The sequence below is a fragment of the Oryctolagus cuniculus genome, chromosome 8 (assembly GCF_051225735.1).
Source record: "Oryctolagus cuniculus isolate XC-2025 breed Fujian yellow rabbit chromosome 8, ASM5122573v1, whole genome shotgun sequence".
Taxonomy (NCBI): Eukaryota; Metazoa; Chordata; class Mammalia; order Lagomorpha; family Leporidae; genus Oryctolagus; species Oryctolagus cuniculus.
In genome coordinates this window covers 93,817,871-93,836,738 of record NC_142874.1, presented here as the reverse complement: position 1 = coordinate 93,836,738, position 18,868 = coordinate 93,817,871, and the positions used below count along the sequence as shown (strand labels likewise).

General features: G+C 39.0%; 1 protein-coding gene across 1 annotated transcript in view; it reads right to left on the bottom strand.

Moving 5' to 3' along the window:
* The window catches only part of PPP3CA (protein phosphatase 3 catalytic subunit alpha), a gene marked incomplete at its 5' end in the record, with an annotated part of 329,756 nt that overhangs the window by 44,519 nt on the left and 266,369 nt on the right, over positions 1-18,868 (bottom strand). The window contains 2 exon segments of the mRNA NM_001082692.1: positions 14,324-14,418; positions 17,134-17,211. Of these exon segments, the coding sequence (NP_001076161.1) occupies positions 14,324-14,418; positions 17,134-17,211 (173 nt within the window).

The following is an 18,868-nucleotide window of genomic DNA, read 5'->3' as shown; positions in this document are numbered from 1 at the left end:
TGCCCTGGGGAACCACCTTTCCTCCCCAGCTCATCACCTCAGCACAAAGTACCTGTCCAAGCCATTTATGAAGATGATTTCAAAGTTTTCAGTTTTGGGGTAATTCGATCATACTAATCGTCTTCAAGATGAGAAATTTAATTTACTATTTGTACTGTTTGATTCAGTACCGAAAATAGGGTCTTTCCTCAGAAAATTCTCAGTTTCATGCAGTAATTAAATTTCAGCCAAACTGAAATATTTTATTACAAATGGATAGAAAAAAAGGAATATATAACTAAATTGAAGTCATGAGATTTTTAAAATAAAATTTATTATGTATATTTAAGGTATATAGCATGTTATGGGATACATCTAGACAGTGAAAAGGTTACTATAACATATTCATTATCTCAGAGTTACCTCATTTTCTTTTGTTTTTGTGACAAGAGCAGCTAAGATTTACTCATTTACATGGGTCAAGGACACACTCATATGTTACTATATATAACGCTTTGATGCACATGCCCAGCTTCTACAAAACTCCTCTTACTATGAGGAAAGCCTTCTCAACAGTGCACTCTTTATTCTTGATGTCTTCATCCTTCATAATACCTACAACAGTTTTTTTTTTTCTTTTTTGCCTTTATTACAAGTCTCATAGATAACATCTGGATGATGTTATCTTACCTGCACAGGGGAAGGAGACTACGCTAGATATTTCCATGCAACCACGAGCCAGCCTCATGACTACGTGCATGTGTATGCATGCACACACATATGTATACAGGTGTTTTCCTTCTTAATCTAGCATCAGTAAATTCTACACCAGGTTATGACTCAAACCTAGAAGATGATGATGATGATGGAAGTGATAAAGGTATAATCCCTTTTATTCTTTTAGAATGCTGTGTACTACACCTGGCAAATGACTGATGCCCAATTGTGTTAGCTGAAGAGGAGAGCTAAGGAAAGGCAATAGAAAAAGGAAGGACAAGAGTGAGGAAAAGGAGGAAGGAAAAAAATCCGGTAGGCTGGCAAAAACAAAAGAAAGAAGTGGAAATTTTCAGAAACATAAAAAGATATAACTCATCAGGATACTAAAAATGGAACTAACCACATATGACCAGGAATCTGAGGGAGAATGAAAGGATTTAGGAAAAAGTCAATGCATGACTTCAGAGGCTGAACTCTGTTTTATAATTATGGAAGTCTGAAAATAGAGAGGAGTGGAAATAACACTGGTTCTGACACATGGTAAACTGAATTAATATTGTCCTTACGTGCACTTCACCTCCCAAACTTGTAAAATAGGAATAACATATTTGCCCTCTCATTTTCAAAATATAAAACTCAAATAACACAATAAATGTGATTAATATACATGATAATATATACCATCAGATGAAATATTTGGCACCTGAGAAATGTAAAGTATTGTGACTCAGTTTCAAATTCCTCAGGAGGGGCTGGCTATCAACTTCTAATGATTTGTCATTTTATAATTCAATCTCATGTGTCATAGCTACATCATGGGATACAGAGAATTTAGGACCAAAAATTGATCCTTAATTTTAGCTCAAGACCAGTCAAACATTATGAATCACTACAATTTCAACTAGAGATGTGAATTCTTTTCATTGAATTTTTTTTTTAAAATTTGGGCTAAAATATAATAATTGCATATTTTAAATTAGTATAGTGTAACACCAACACATATACAGAGCATAAACTGGACATACCAGGCAATTTTCCTTCCCATTTCCTCATCTCTTCTTTGAGTTTGGAGTCTACCAGATCCTGGATTCAGTTCTTTATACAGAATATTATACATGATCATAAGCCATGGCAACCCCCTGTGTTCTCTGATACTAGAATCTGTTATGTTCACCCTGTGTTTTTATATCCAAAATCCAACTTCCCTCAACTTCCCTTCCCTAACCCCATCTTTATCTTTAATAATTTAATTCCTATTTCTACTTCAGATAGCTTGTATATATAATTTATACTATATATGTTATAATTATATTATATATGCACATATGTGAAAATTGTTATAATTTTCACCAAACAGAGATCATGTGTTATTTGTCTTCTGTGTCTGTCTTATTTCATTTAATTTAATGATCTCTGGTCTCACCTATTTTGTTACAAATGCCAGGATTTCATTCTTTCCCATGGCCAAATAATATTCCATTGTGTATATTCTCCATGTGTGTGTGTATGTGTGTGTGTGTGTGTGCATCTTCTATATCCATTCATCCACTGCAGGGCACCTAGAATGAACCCATGCTTTGTCCATTGTGAGTAATGGAATAATGCTACAATGAACATGAGTGCAGGTATCTCTTTTTATATGCTAATTTTGGAATGAAACCAGTCCCTTACCTTGCATCACATGTGAAAAATCAACTCAGAATAAATCAAAGATCTAAATGGAAGATATGAAACTGTGAAACTAACAGAAGAAAACACAGGGACAAAAGTTCAATATATTCCCATAGGCAACAATTTTTTTTGTAAGACTTCGAAAGCACAGGCAACAAAAGGAAAAATAGACAAAGGGAAACATATTAACCTAAGAAACTTCTGCACAGTAAAAGAAGCACTCAATACAGAATGAGAGAAAATATTGCAAACTATCCTGCAAATGTTTAACCAGAAACATATGTTTATCCAGAAACATATAAGAAACTCAAAAAATTTATCAAGAAGAAGATAAACAATTTAATAAAGAGATAGACAAAGGATTGGAATAGATATTTCTCAAAAGTGAAGATATAAATGGCCAAGAAATATATGAAAAAAATCATAGCAGCAATCAGAGGCGTGAAAACCAAAAGCATTACTAAAACCAAAAGGTATTACATCTCACCCCAGTTAGAATGGCTATTGTTAAAAAAATAATAATAGATTGTGGCAAGAATGTGGAATGAAGGGAACCTTTGTACGTTATTGGTGGGAATGCAAACTAGTATAGCCACTGTGAAGACAGCTGCAGAGGTTTTCCAAAAAAACTAAAAACAAATCTACCAAATGACCCAGTTACTCCAAGTCTGAGGATTTATCTGAAGGAAATTAGTTCAGCATAACAAAGAGATAACATTAAATGTAGGTTTCTTTTGTTGTTAAATTTATAAAAAGAATCACTGTCAGTCATGAATCCCTTACTAGTTTCAGCTGGTACATTTTTTAGAATTCCAATCCACAGTGTTATAATGTTTAATAAGGCTTAAATAATGCCAGGAGAAAAAACAGACAGATTTAGCCGAAGCTTTAAGCTACTGGAGGAGACAGGCACAGAAAACACTGTGCCCGTGTCTTGCTCCGATTGAATGTAACTGATACTTAACCACTCTAAGCACATAAGAAGGGAAACTACACTCTGGTACAAGGTACCTTGAAACTGGAGTTATATGTACACAATCACAGAATGACCCTTTCAACTGCAATCTTATACTTGATATCAAGCTATGAGTTGAAGCTAGCAATGGCTCAGGGTCATGTCTAAGATATCCTTGACACTAAGTTAATATTAAGTCTTACACTTGCTAGCAACAAGTGTATTCTCCATGGGAATAATGTCACAGCTGGCTGTTGACACTGCCAGGTAAAATCCAACAGTTTCCTGCAGGTCTAGAATTTCTAGATAATGAGTAGCAAGTGGCAACTCATTGATTCAAGTTTTAACGTAACTGCTATTGCTACTCTTACTGCCTCTGAAGTACCTGATAGAGAATTTGATTTCTTGAGAAGGAGGTTTCAGTCCAGCCCAAGTCTCATCTAACCAGCAGAACTATCAGAAGGAAGAAATTTGATGTGTCTAAGGGCATCCCACATTCATGCTGTTCAACAGGCTGCGGAAGAGCACCCTGCAATGAATCTGGAGAACTCGGCATTGCAATGCAGCCTTTGTTCCCTACTATGATCTCCCTAACTTTGCGACCTGAATGCTGTCATTCTACAGGCAAAGCTTCGTGAAAAGCAAAGATTACCTCACACACTGAACAACTATTACTCTGCGGAAGTTCCACAATTACTTAGCTAAATTTACAATGAAGTTGAGGTGGTGTTAAGGAAATCAAGAAGGTCGTGTGTTAGAGCAAAGATACACAGGTATGCATAGATTGATTCAACTAAAATATATACTCAGAGTAGTTCTTCAACAGGAAATCTTAATGGACTATTTTCTCCCACCCATTCATTAAATATTTAAATGTAAGTAAGTGACTACTGGACTAAAACTAACCTCTTTAGAAAAGTGGCCTCCAGCAATGACACTTCCAGAGTGAGGCTGAATAAACAAAAGGAAATGCAGAAGTGCTTGAGGGGATCCATTTTAAAGGAATAAATGAATTATTCATTTTAGAAAAATGTAAAAGGTTCTCTAACTTCTTTCTTTTAATACTGCACATATTTGGATGTATAACACTCAAGCAGTTTTAAAGTGATAAGAAATGACTCTTTATTTCAAAAGCTTTTCTGTTCCTACTGAAGAGCAGTCAGGAGCCACCTAAGCCTAATGGAGCAGGAGCTGAAGAGCAGTTCACTGCAAACACTGCCCTGAGACCCTGCACATAGCAAAGCTGATGCGCACGGACAATGCTTCAAGTGCAGGCTCTGGAGTCGGTCTGCCCGGGTTCTATCTCAGTTCTCAGTGCTACCTGGGATCAGCTTGTGCGAATCCCGGGCAAAGCATATAAACCTTGTACCTCCATTTTTAATTTTTTTAATTAATAAAAGCAAGACTAAAAGGTAATTCGTAGGGTTGTTAAGGAATTACATGTATTGGCACTGGCGCTGTGGTGTAGCAGGTATAGCTGCCGCCTTCAGTGCTGGCATCCCATATGGGCGCCGGTTCAACTCCCGACTGCTCCACTTCCAATCCAGCTCTCTGTTACAGCCTGGGTAAGCAGTAGAAGATGCCCAAATCCTTGGGCCCCTGCACCCACGTGGGGAACGAGGAAGAGGCTCCTGGCTTCGGATCAGCTCAGATCTGGCCATTGCAGCCAACTGGGGAGTGAACCAGATAATGGAAGACTTTTCTCTCTCTCTACCTCTCCTTCTCTCTCTGTGTAACTCTGACTTTCAAGTAAATAAATAAATCTTTAAAGAAAAAGAAATTACATATGCCGATACAGGAATTTTTGAGCAGTGGCTGGCACCTGGTAAGTCCTTTAAAGTGCAGTTATGATTATTATTATATACTAAGTGTAGGAATAAGACAAATAGCATGCACTCAATATCCCATCACAATAAAAGATTAATATTTACAATACTAAATATGTTACCGACCTATGACTTTAAGGAAAATATATCAAGCTTTATCACTCAAGGTGACAATCCTAATGACAATAGGAAAAGAAATTATAATAATTACACTTGGATTAACATCACATCTTGAAGAGCCCTGGAAACTAAAGCAGACAAGGGGGACCTTCTGCAGGAACCTCTCGGCAGCAAATTTTAATCATCTTAGAGGGTTGACTTCTCTGAAAACCAGTCCAAACCTGGTAACTTCAAGTTCCCTTCTGTCTTAAACACTGACATAAATTTCTTTTCTACCATCTCACACTGATACGAAAGGAGTAAAGGATAAATAAGGGCTCTCTTCAGAGTTTCTGCTTTGTTCTAGCAGAAATTCTTGTATTTCATTTCTCTGTAGACTCTTGGATTCAGCAATTGTTATGAAGAAATTATTTTTCTAGTGTGTATAATTTTAGCACATTCACAGGGTTAAAACTTAAAAATGTATATTAAATAGATGAAGGAATAAATTTGGGTGAGGGATGCATTGTTATTTTATTTTAACTAAAAAAAAAAAAAATCTTGGGCTGGCGCCGTGGCTTACTTGGTTAATCCTCTGCCTGAGGCGCCAGCATCCCATATGGCGCCGGGTTCTAGTTCTGGCTGCCCCTCTTCCAGTCCAGCTCTCTGCTGTGGCCCGGAAGTGCAGTGGAGGATGGCCCAAGTGCTTGGGCCCCTGTACCAGCATGGGAGACCAGGAGGAAGCACCTGGCTCCTAGCTTCGGATCGGTGCAGTGCTGGCCGTGGTGGCCATTTGGGGAGTGAATCATCGGAAGGAAGACCTTTCTCTCTGTCTCTCTCTCTCTCACTGTCTAACTCTGTCAAATAAAAAAAAAATCTTGAAACAGGCATTTGATGCAGCATATATAACGGTAAAGTTACTGAGTGAGGTACTTCTTTCAAATCCTGACTCCTCTGTTTCAGGTCTAGTTACTGCTAATGTATATACTGGGAGGCAGCAGATGATGGCTCAAGTACTTGAGTTCCTGCCACCCATACGGGAGATCTGGATGGAGTCCCTGGCTCCTGGCTTCAGCTTGGCCAAGCCCTGGCTGTTGCAGGCAGTTTGTAAGTGAATCTGTGGATACAAGCACTCTCTTGTCTCTCTGTCTCTGTCGCCTCCCCCCCCACCCTTTACCCTTCCCTCTCCTTCTCTCCCTTTCTGCCTTTCAATATGAAAAAACAAACTTGGCCCACAATTTGTTAGCAAATACGGTATTAAATAACAATATTACCATGAACATAAGTTTACATTTTGTATTTTGAAATAAGTACTTGGATCAAACAGTTTTTCCTGGAACAATTATAAGGGATCTTTAGATTTCAAATGATGGCAAGAAAAAACTGAAATATTGGGAAAATAGTTCTCATGGAATAAAGTCTACCAATTAATTTTCCTCAAATTGTAAACCAACTAGTGCTCAAATATATGCATAGAGTTGTAAGGAATCAAGAACATTTTTAAAATGTGTCTGTTGATGCCAAAGGTTATATCCCTGCTTAAGACAAGCTTCAGACTCCACTGAAATGGACCTTTGCTGTAAAACATGGTTCAGCGTCTGACATGCTGCAGAGAAAGAGGCAGAGCCATGTTTCAGGGATACCTGGGTACTGATTCTCGCCTTCCACAGGCCTCTCATCTATCCTTCCCACCCAGATACCAGATCTTACCTAGTTGTTTCTCAACTTGACTCCTTAACCAGGGGATCAAAGATATTTACAAACTTGAGAAGGATATGCCTAAATGGCAAAACAAACTCCCCAGGGGAAAAAATTGGGATATGATATGGGTTGAGCTTCTCAGGTCTGTGTAGATGATGTCAACTGAGGGTTCCTGCTTTGGGAAGTCAGGGGACCAAGGCAAACTGGCTTCTAGTGTGGCCCATCTGCTCCTATAGGTTCACATCATGACTGCCGGCAAGATCCTCACCTTGGTTCATTTTATCAGCAATTCAGTCTTCTCTTATGATGCTACCTTCTTACCAAACTATAGTTCTTTTTTTATTCATAATTAGAAACTTCCTGGAGCTCAGAAGTATTTTTTGAAGATGCTACTGCATTTGAAGATGTTGAAAATATCAGGGTTTAGTAAGACCGAAATGCTGTTTTTGGAGATTCTATCAAATCACCTGGTTTAAATTATTTATTTATTTATTTAAGAAGCAGAGGTATGAATAGAGAGAGCTCCTAGATGCTGGCTAAAATGCCTGCAACAGCCAGGGCCCAGACTGGGCTGAAACTCAGAACTGAATTCAGATCTGAAACCTGAGCTGCAGGAGCCCAGTCACTTGAGCCACGACTATTGCCCCCAGGAAGCTGGTGACAGGAACCAGAGCTGGGTACGGAAACTTGGTGCTCTGACACAGGCATCCTGACAGGCATCTTACGGTCAGGCTAAATGCCCACCCACAAATGCCCTCATTTAAAAGTTTTTCTATCCCAAAAGGAAAGACTCTTGTACCTCAGAATCTTAGGAAATAATTACTTTTTTTTTTTGGTCCCTGTAACCCTGATTTTCCATCATTCTTTTTTGCTTTTTGTGAAATTATTATTTAGAGAGAGAGAGAGAGAGAGAGAGAGAAAGTCCTATTCACTGGTTTATTATCCAAATGCCTGGAACAGATGGGGCCAGGCCTGGCCAAAGCCAAGAGCTGGTGGTGAGTCAATGCAGGCTCCCACATAGGTGGTCGGGACCTCACTACTTGAGCCAGCAGTGCTGTCTCCCAGGGTCTGCATTAGTAGGAAGCTGCAATCAAGGAGCTGGAACTCAAACTTTAACTCCGTCAGATATGAGATGCAAATATCTTAAGCAGAGTCTTAACCTTTAGTCCAAACACCTATCCCTCGTCCTTAACTACTTCAATATTGACTTGATTTATTTTTGTTTGTCATTTTAATATCTGATATTGATGGCCAAATAAGTTTTGTTGCCATGTAGGTTTTCTGCTCAAACCCAAAATATATTTCATTTAATGAACTTATTTAATTGTGCTGCCTGTTAGTAGTTTTCCTGAAACCAAGCACTATACCATAGAGTGTATGCTTACATTTCTTTACATACTTACCATATCCATCCATCCACTCACACCACGCTAACAGTTCATCTAAACCACAGAACACTGGCACCTTATGGAAACCCATATATTCTATTCTTTTGAAGTGTATGTATAATTCAAGAAAGGAAAAAAAGAAACTTAACTGTTTACATCATGACGTAAATCACTTTTTTCTAGAGGTTCATTACAATTTTTCATCAAACTGAACCATATAAAGCAGTTTTCACATCTCCCATGGTATTTCTCACAGCTGAAATTTGAGTCTCAGATTGCTTAAAGGTCATTTCCTCAATACAGCTTTTCTTGTACCTACAGACCAATTTCCTCACCAATATCATACTACTCTTTGTAGTCATTTCCAAGTAAACATACATAACTATTGGGGGAATTATTTATTTAATGTGTCATATTATCCTATTATGAAACAAACTTGAACAAAGCTCAAAACTCATGTAAGTCTTGTTTCATTTATATTCTTAACACCTAACCATGGTGGTTGGTATATAATAAGTTCTCAGTACACACACACACACTACAAAGAGTGAGAAAGATATCTTGCATTTGCTGGTTCATCTCCCAAATATCCATAAGCCACCAGGTTGGGCCAGGCCAAAGCCAAGAGCCAGGAACTCTATCCATGTTTCCTACATGGCCTAAGAACTTGAGTCATTAAGTTGCCTCCCAGGGTATGCAACAGCAGGAACCTGGATTGGAAATGGAGGTGGAATTCAAACTGAGGCACTCTGGTATAGGATATGGTTGTCCTAAGAAAATGCAAGATTTCTTTCTCACTCTTTGTAATGTGTGTGTGTGTGTGTGTATTGAGAACTTATTACATACCAACCACCATGGTTAGGCGTTAGGAATATAAGTTAAACAAGACTTACATGAGTTTTGAGCTTTGCTCAAGTTTGTTTTATAATAGGATAATATGATACATATTAAATAAATAATTTCCCCTATGAAGCATTTGAACCATTGTACCACATCACCTGTTCCAATAAGCATTTTTTGTATTAATAAATGGATAGGGTTAAAGTCATTTTAATAGGTTGTCAATTATTTTTAAAAGCTGAAGATACATGTCATCAGTGTATTTTTCTTATGTTTGGGGTATTGAGTAATCAGGAAATAGCTTTTCCTATGAGGCCACAGAGTCACAGAAGAAAAATAACTCAAGTGTGCCAAGTGCTCTGCGATATCTAACTCCAACTTGAGAAAGATATCAACAATGGTGACAGCAGTAATGTTAGGTGATATAAGGATCTGTGGATCAATATTGATAGAGTACTTTGGAACATGGTATTGTTATTAATTCCCAGGGAGGGAGAATGCTTTGATCATTGCATGTACTGACTGCAATTTGGCTTCACAACATGACTTCAAAGTCTCATGTTTCAATCTAATTATAATCTGATTTGAAAATAACAGGAATACATGGAAAAGCTAGTTAGAAAAGTAAATGATAAGTGTAAGAGAAGAAAACTGCCCTTGCAGACACTCCGAGAAGGACTACTGATATATGTCCATGGACCCACAGATGCAGTTAGCCCAGTTATCTTAGATGAACGGAAGAGCAAGACAAATATTGTAGATGGAAAGAAGTATGTGGGAAAAGATGTGGAGAAACAGGAAGCCAAAAGCTGTTTCAGCGAATGAGTAGAACGAGAAGCAGAGAGGTCATCACAACAGGTTGAGCCCTAAATGGAAATTATAAAGAAGAAACTGGGAAGAGTATTTTCCTGCCAGCTCCTGTAAATCCATGCACTGATATAATAACAACCTAACGTATTCAATGGTGATAATATCTTAATATTGTATCACATTTTGTCAATGGTGATAATATCTTAATATTGTATCACATTTTGTCCCAAAGCAATTTTAAGTATTTGCATTCTATAGAGATGTCATCACACATATTCAAACCTACACCTTTTGCCCTGGCACTATATATGAATTATCCAAAGCAGGGAGATGAGCAGGAAGAAGAGTGCTAGTGAAGACTGTTAACAATAACAACTGAACAACCTGATGTAGGTGGCCCCAAGGGATGGGGCACTTAGGCCTCAGAACTCTCCAAATGCTGCATATTAACTAGAGGCACATAGTAAAAGCTACTTTGTTTTTAAGGCAGAATAAACCTATTTTTTTTTTTTTTTGACAGGCAGAGTGGACAGTGAGAGAGAGAGACAGAGAGAGAGAAAGGTCTTCCTTTTGCCGTTGGATCACCCTCCAATGGCTGCCGCTGCAGCCGGCGCACCGCGCTGATCCGATGGCAGGAGCCAGGAGCCAGGTGCTTTTTCCTGGTCTCCCATGGGGTGCAGGGCCCAAGCACCTGGGCCATCCTCCACTGCACTCCCTGGCCATAGCAGAGAGCTGGCCTGGAAGAGGGGCAACCGGGACAGAATCCGGCGCCCCAACCGGGACTAGAACCCGGTGTGCCGGCGCCGCAAGGTGGAGGATTAGCCTATTGAGCCACGGCACCGGCTCTTATTTTTCTAATTCTTACATTTTCCCTGGGGGTACTGCTGCTGTCTTATTCCACAGCGGCTTTAAAGATAAAACCATATTATAATTATTAAGTTAGGGGGGCTGGTTCTATGGCATAGTAGGCTAAACCTCTACCTGCAGTGCCAGCATCCCATATAGGCACTGGTTCATGTCCCAGCTGCTTCTCTTCTGATCCAGCTCTTTGCTTATGGGCTGGGAAAGCAGTGAAACATGGCCCAAGTGCTTGGGCTCCTACACTCACGTGAGAGACCCAGAGGAAGCTCCTGGCTCCTGGCTTCTGATTGGCCCAGCTCTGGCCATTGCGATCATTTGCAGAGTGAACCAGCAGATAGAAGACGTGTCTCTCCCTCTCTCTGTCTGTAACTCTCTCAATTAAATAAATTTAAAAAAATTAAAAAATTATCAATTTAGAATTCCAGAGTCCTGCATTGCCATTTGTTTCTCAGAACCAAACGGTTAACTCATAGGTTCCTCATGACTACTTTTCCATTGATTGTGCTTTGAAGGCATTTGCAGCCCTAATTTACTGCACTGCTTTCAAAAACTCTAGTTAACATTGATTTTATTCAAATATAGTAATTCTCACTTCAGCACTGCATAACTGACTCCCACTCCTACACTGTGTACATGCTATTATCACAATAGCTTTGACGTGCTTCAAAAATTTTATACAAAAGTGTTTTGAAATTATGTTTGAATTTAAGAATACATCTTTCTGTTTTGAACTCATTTTGTCTTTCTCTTGGGATATGTTTTTCCTTTTATGAAAAGTTTCCCAAATAAAATGCTTCTATCCCCATCCAGAGAGAATGTGACTGAATCCAACACAAGAGAAAACAGTGAAAGAACTAAAATCAAAAAGACAGTGATGCATGGATGTAGATTTTTGTATCTACCTTTTTAAAATCAGAACTATACACAAAGAAATATCACACATTTTACATAAGAAACAGCTAACGGTCTCAAGCAAAACTGCATTTCTACACAGGTTAATGGATGGAAATGGCCTAGGTCTGTACCTATGGAGCTCAGTCCCAGTTTTCTTTTTTGTTTTCATTTTTTATTGTCTAAAACCTTATTAGTATAGAATATGCCACTTAGCAATGGATCTCGGGCAAGAAATTGACTGTTTTGGGCACTTCCTTTCCCATGTTTAATAGTAAATATGCTATTACCACAGAACAACAAAAATCTGTGTTTATAGTTGATATACATTTGGTAAATTGTAGGCTCACGATAGGACATGCAAATCTGACCTACTGAGTTTTTGTTCTCCTTGGGAGTACCTTAGAAGTTCTTTGATGCAAGGTTTAGAATTGTCATACAATCAAAGAAACTAGCTTGTATTGGTTTTAAACAAAAACAGTGTTTGCCACTTGAAAAAAATAATCATTTAATTTAATCATTTCTCATTCTAATCAAACATTCTTTAATGTCCAATTGATACTTTAAGTTTAAAAACACATCTTCTGACAATACTAGAAAATTATTACTTGCCAAATGTATTTAGTGTTTGATTCTCTCTCTCTGCCCCCCCCATATATATATAAAAATCACATTGTCTCCTATTTTTATATTTTGTCAATTGCCTTAAAAGCACATGTCGTGCAGAGAACATGTTTTGTTGGATTCTAGTTCCTCTTGCTAAAAACTACTACAGGGAGCATTTGTGTTGTGAGAACCATGGTTGTCCCCTGCCACATCTAGATGGGCAGAAACTGCACTGTGCCTATAACCAACGCAGGCTTCATGGCTTCTGAGCAAGACCCACCAGAATCAAAATGACTCATGGAAGACTGTGTGGCTACAGAAGACGCTTCTTCCTGGTATTACTTGGGGAGAGGGGTGTGGGCTATGCATGCTCCATCCATAGGATTGAGCAAGTGTGTCTGCAGAGAGGCAAGAATCAGGATGACATGTGTTTCAGCACTGTGATTCCACATGTTTCACATGCCTCCTCACTCTAGAAGGCATGGGGTCAGCATCTAGCTCTGAGCAGGGTACATGCAAAGTACTATATAGAGAAAGAGAATACATGAGGGAAACAAAGGCAACAATCTCTGAAGGGCTTAAGACATTCAACAGGTGCTTCAGGGAAAGGTGGCCAAGGCTGGCATGAGTCATCCTAGATACCGGGGCTAGAACAGGAAGACACTCACCACATCACATACATACAGGGAAGGCACCCAGTTGCAGCAACAAAGCTGTCTTTTTCTGCCTCTTCTGGCCTGTATTTGACCTTGATTATTTTTTCTCTATCTCCATTTCTCCAACTAGAGTTAATGTTTTTTTTTTTCATATTTTATTACATACAGGGATCCAACTGTAATGCTACTATGATTTGCACATAAAGAGATTATCATTATCAAAGGAAGTAGTAATGTGTCTCTTACTCTTCTTCTTTTCCGTGTAGTTAGTAAATGATGCCCTTTGGTTTCCTTGTTCCTTTCTGGCTGCAGGTATGGAGTTACATAAAGAAACACAGGCAGGACCCAGAACCAAAAGTGTGGGTTTTACCTCGGTTCATTACTTTCTTATTGGGTGGCCTTGGGCAAGGCAATTAACCACAGGTACTCAGTCTGCATGCTAAAAATGGGGATGAGGGAGTGGCTAAGGATGTTTACCTTGAAGTTTACTTTCATACATTTTTTTTATAGAAATGATCATGTGTTTACCTAACACAGGAGCTGACTCATGGTAGGTATTCAATAAATCCAATTTCAATTTCAAGCTACAGCTTCTTTCTGAACATTTTTCTTGATTCTTTATATGTTAAATCACACTAGTATTATCTAGATGCACATTGTTTGTAAGAAATATAATTTCAGGGGCCGGCGCTGTGGCGTAGCAGGTCTTGGGGGAATGCCTGCAATACTGGCATCCCATATGGATGCTGGTTCAGGTACTGGCTGCCCCTCTTCTTATCCAGCTCTCTGCTATGGCCTGGGAAGGCAGCGGAGGATGGCCCAAGTCCTTGGGCCCCTGCACCCATGTAGGGTACCTGGAAGAAGCTCTCGGCTCTTGGCATTGGATCAGCACAACTCCAGCAGTTGCAGCCATTTGAGGAGTGAACCAGCAGATGGAAGCCCTCTGTCAGTCTGTCTGTCTGTCTGTCTGTCTCTGCCTGTTACTCTGCTTTTCAAATAAATACATAAATCTTTTAAAAAATATGATTTTTTACTTCTTCCTATTATTATATTTTAAAAGTCTTCAGCCACCAGAGCAGCAACTATCAACTCCGCTGTATGTTAGAATGTACTAGAAAATGTTAAAAAAAAATTATACCAGTGCCGGTGCCCAACCTCTGACCTATTGAGTCTGTATCTCTGTGATTAATCACAAAATTTTAATCAAATAGTAGCTGAAAATATAAGGGGAAAAAAAAAGGAATGTTAAAAATGCTGAAGACAAAACCAAAATAACAGCATGAGAATTACACAGGACTGCAAAAGGGATTTAAAAACACTTACCTTTGTTATTGTATACATCTAAGTAATTTGGTGCTGAAAAAATTGTGATTAGAGAAGGGAAGCCTGTTGTTTGGCTTTTCCTGTACATGCGATACCTAAAAACAGCAAATACAAGGTAAAACAAAGCTAATCAGAAAATATGGTGGCACCATATTATAGATTTAGAAATAGAAAATTAAATGTATTAAATTCTACAACACAAATATGCTCTCTGCGAAGTCCAACAATTTTAGGGGTGACAAAATACACAATTATATACATAATTTCCAAATAGTTATCTTCTATTAGCAAGCCCCAGGGGAGGGTGGAATTCACTGTTAACCATAGTTAATTTCCAAGTGTTCAACAGAGAGGACAATGCTAATTACTGCACACAGAGACCCCATTTTCACTGTATTTTTCAGAAGGTGATTATACTTTTGACATTAAAAGACCAAACAATGTGAAGACTTACCACTAACAGCTAGGCCAATTATTTTATAAATCTACAATGTTCTAAAAAGTTTATATATAAGCATCTTGCCAAAAATAAGTGATTCTCTTTTCAAAGCATGTTTAATTTGATCTATGGGTTTTACTAATTGACACAGTTTCTATTTTAGAATTTTATTTATTACCAGTCTCCGCTGGTGTCTATATTTCAAAAATTACTGTCTCTGCAGGGCACTATTTAATCAATCAGAAATGAAACAGAACATTTGCAAAAAATTTGGAAATAATCAATAATTCAGTTAATTTTCTTTTGCTAAGACAACCAATTTATAATGTAACACTTTAATTACCAAATAATCAAAAGAACAGGAGACTGGCTATTTTCCATCAGCATGAAAATGTATGTCAAGATTTCTCTGTAATAGATTTAGGAATGCCAATTTAGAAATACCATTATAAAATGTGTTTCTTGGCCGGTGCCGCGGCTCACTAGGCTAATTTTCCGCCTGTGGCACTAGCACCCCGGGTTCTAGTCCCAGTTGGGGCGCCGGATTCTGCCCCAGTTGCTCTTCTTTCAGTCCAGCTCTCTGCTGTAGCCCGGGAGGGCAGTGGAAGATGGCCCAAGTGCGTGGGCCCTGCACCCGCATGGGAGACCAGGAGGAGGCCCCTGGCTCCTGGCTTCGGATCGGCGCAGCGTGCCAGCCGTAGTGGCCATTTGGGGGGCGGGGGGAGGTGAACAAATGGAAGGAAGACTTTTTTCCTCTCTCTCTCTCTCACTGTCTAACTCTGCCTGTCAAAAAAAAAATAATAATAAAATGTGTTTTTATCAATTCTTCAGTGTTCTCTGTCAGTTACTTCGGGGAAACCAGCCATGTCTAAAAGAGCTGAGTTCTAAAAGCAGCAGTACTTTCAAATAGATAAACAGCCACCTTATAATTTATATTTTTAAAAATTCTCTTAAAAACCTGGAAGTATTTACTACATATCTTCAAGTAAGCAAATAATTTCAGGTTTGTAGTGAAATTAAGATAAATCTGGGCCCAGCTGCTATTTGGTACAATGGTTAATACGCAGGTTTGAAAAACCTGCATCCCCTACCAGAGTTTGAATTACAGTTCTGCTCCTGCATCCTGCTGTATGCACACTCTAGAATGCAGCAGATGACACAAGCACTTGAGTCCCTGACAACCTGGAGGGAGAGCTGGATTGAGTTGTGGGCTCTTGGGTTTGGCCTGGCTCAGTTAAGGCAATTGTTGGCTTTTAAGCAGAAAATTAGTGGATGGAGGATAGTCAGTCTGTTTGTATAATAATAATAACAACAATAACAAAGACAAATCTGCTCAAAAAGGGCAGTCAGCCTACTGAAACTCAGTTAAAATAGCCTAACGATGCTATAGCTCTGAAAAAATGGGAAAATTATTTGAAGACTTAACAGATTGGGTAAATCAACAAGTTTATGCAAATATCAACCAACACACCAAGTACATATAGTATCAGAGTAGTTCATATCTGTTGCCTGATTGCTTAAAAAGAACTTGTCATTAAAGGAACTTAGTATCTGCCTGCATTGTGAAACATCATGGATATGCATCTCCTTTGGAATGCAGGTGTATATTGATATACTCCTGATTTCAATACATAGGATACACTAAGGAATGCCCCTACTTCTGAGAAATCCAAGAAAATGAAATGGATGAGTTTAATCATTTAAAAGCAAACAACGTCTTTCAGTTGAGTCTACTGGAAAGGAGTATCAGAACTGAAATCCTTAACTTAATTATGCTGATTTCTCCCTGATGTTGTATAATGAACCATTAAAGTGAATATCTGACATTTCTTAGTCTTCTAAATCCTTAACATTAGTCTGTGTCTTAAAAATTTATTAGACAATAAAAAATAGATTTTATATAATCATTTGGAATTTAAAATAGGATTTTTCTCTCTTTGTTTAAATCCCCTTCCAAATCTTACAGTCATCAGGGGTAGCATTCCTCAAAACTTGAGAACAACATGCAATATCTGCCAGATATTTATGTGTAATCACACTGTCAACCTCGACTGCAAAGCAGCTGGTAATTTATTCGCTTGTGTGGGATGTAAATGCAGAAGGAAGAGGGAGTAGCCTCACAGTGCTTCAATTAAGTTGAAAATGGACACATTCAAGCTAATGATGAACTACCTTGAAAGAGGACTTTTCCACATCTACAGTCGCTCATTTCCAAGGATTCTGCCATACCTGTGTCTTCGTAAGCCGATTTGCAGATCAGATTCCCTACAGGAGTGGGTCTGGCAATAGGGAATCTGCATAGCCTGAGCAAGGGAAGGATTTCTGACAAACCAGCAACGCACGGTTTTCATAAATTCTCAAAACTGCTCACCCTGCATCTTGGGCTTCATGGGCTCGGAGTATGGATAACAAGTTATTGTGCTGCAAGAATTCACATACAGCCGGGTAACTGCCAGAGACAAAAAGAAAAGGGAAGCATCCATTATGAAATCATCAGGAACAGTGCATTCATCTCTCACATGCAGACTTACGTGATCTGATCAAGTTTAATCAAACATACATCACTCATGAAGTGAGCCTCTTAAGGCCAAGGTCAGGTTTTTCTCCGTGGCAAAGAAAGCACCTACAGCTGTAGTTTCCATACAATCACAAAGGGATGAAAGTGTGAAAGAAAGATGTTTCCTAGTAGTCATGGGTCAACCTGTTGTGGAATGCAGGTGGCCAGGGAGAGGAGCTGAAATTCGACAGCCTCAGCTGAATTGCTGCTGGACAGCTCCCTGCCAACCCACATGGGGCAGTGATTGACATCTCCTGGCAATCAGTGGTTTAGGCTCTGGCCAGGCTTCCTGGGGACCGCTGGGGTTGGCCTATCTGATGGCTTGGCCCAGCCTGCATGCCACGTTCCTTTCTGTGTGCCATCCAAGCTCCTTCCCCTTCCTTCCACAATATTGCAAACTTGGAACCACTGGTAACCAGAAATATACAACATGCCTGCAGTATGTAGCCACCCTCTCCACTATGACATTTACATCATTATAATAAAATTACCATGGGAGACACGCCCATTCCCATCATGCACTTTTCACCATGACATTCTTGTATTTCCTAAAAGGTGCTGTGACCCACCTCTGACTCTGCTCTTTTTGGGTTCCAACCTGGACATCATCCCCTAAGTCTCTGCAGAGTATAAAGGGAAGGCCTGACCTTGCTGAGGGGTTTTTCAATGTTGGATAGTTTTCCTTGTTGAGGGGTTTTTCGTACTTTTGTTTTTCTCTGGATAAACCTTCCTTTCCTATATATATTTATGCCTCCACCTTTGCATTCTTTCAGGAGGAGAGGGGAAACCTGAAAATAAGCCTAGCCAGAAGCTCCATAGTGCACAAAAACCCAGTAAATAAAGCCTCTGACAGAGCAACATCAGTGATCTTACAAATTATAGGCGGCCGAGAGTCTCCAGAGAGGGAATGCAGGGCGGGGAGCTGTCAACACTGGTCTTCTACAGGCTTCCAGTCTACTTAAAGAGATGGGGAGTGTATGACCATTGTGTGTCACCGCACGGCAGGAAAAGGAACCTTTACTGCATACATGTATTTGCCACATATTTAACTATAAAATGCCCAGCATGGGCTGGCAGAGAGTAATTTTATGAATGTTCCTTCTCCATCTGCTTGAGTCCTTTCCTTACATTTCTTAGCCCTTTGCGATGCCTCTTTATGAAAGACCATTTATTGTCTTATTACCACTGTCAAGCAGAAGGTGTCTGTCTAGGTCTGTCAGATATTTGCCCTTTGGCAAATGGTTTGGTTGCTCTTTTTTCCCCTATTGAACTAACCTATTCTAGTCTTATGAAAGTATAACTTAAAATTATTGTCTTCATACTTTTAATATACCTGTATATGTGTTTCAGCTAAATTTTTCCCCATGGAAATATACACTCAGTTTTTACTGGAAATCTGAAAAATAATACTAAGTAGAAATTTGCTGTATCATTAGCAGTGAGTGAGGATTACTTGCATTGTTTAAACAGAAAGAACTCAATGTGGAGAAAAACTTTATATTAAGAACATATATAACCAAATACTCAAGTTTTCAAAGAATTACTAACA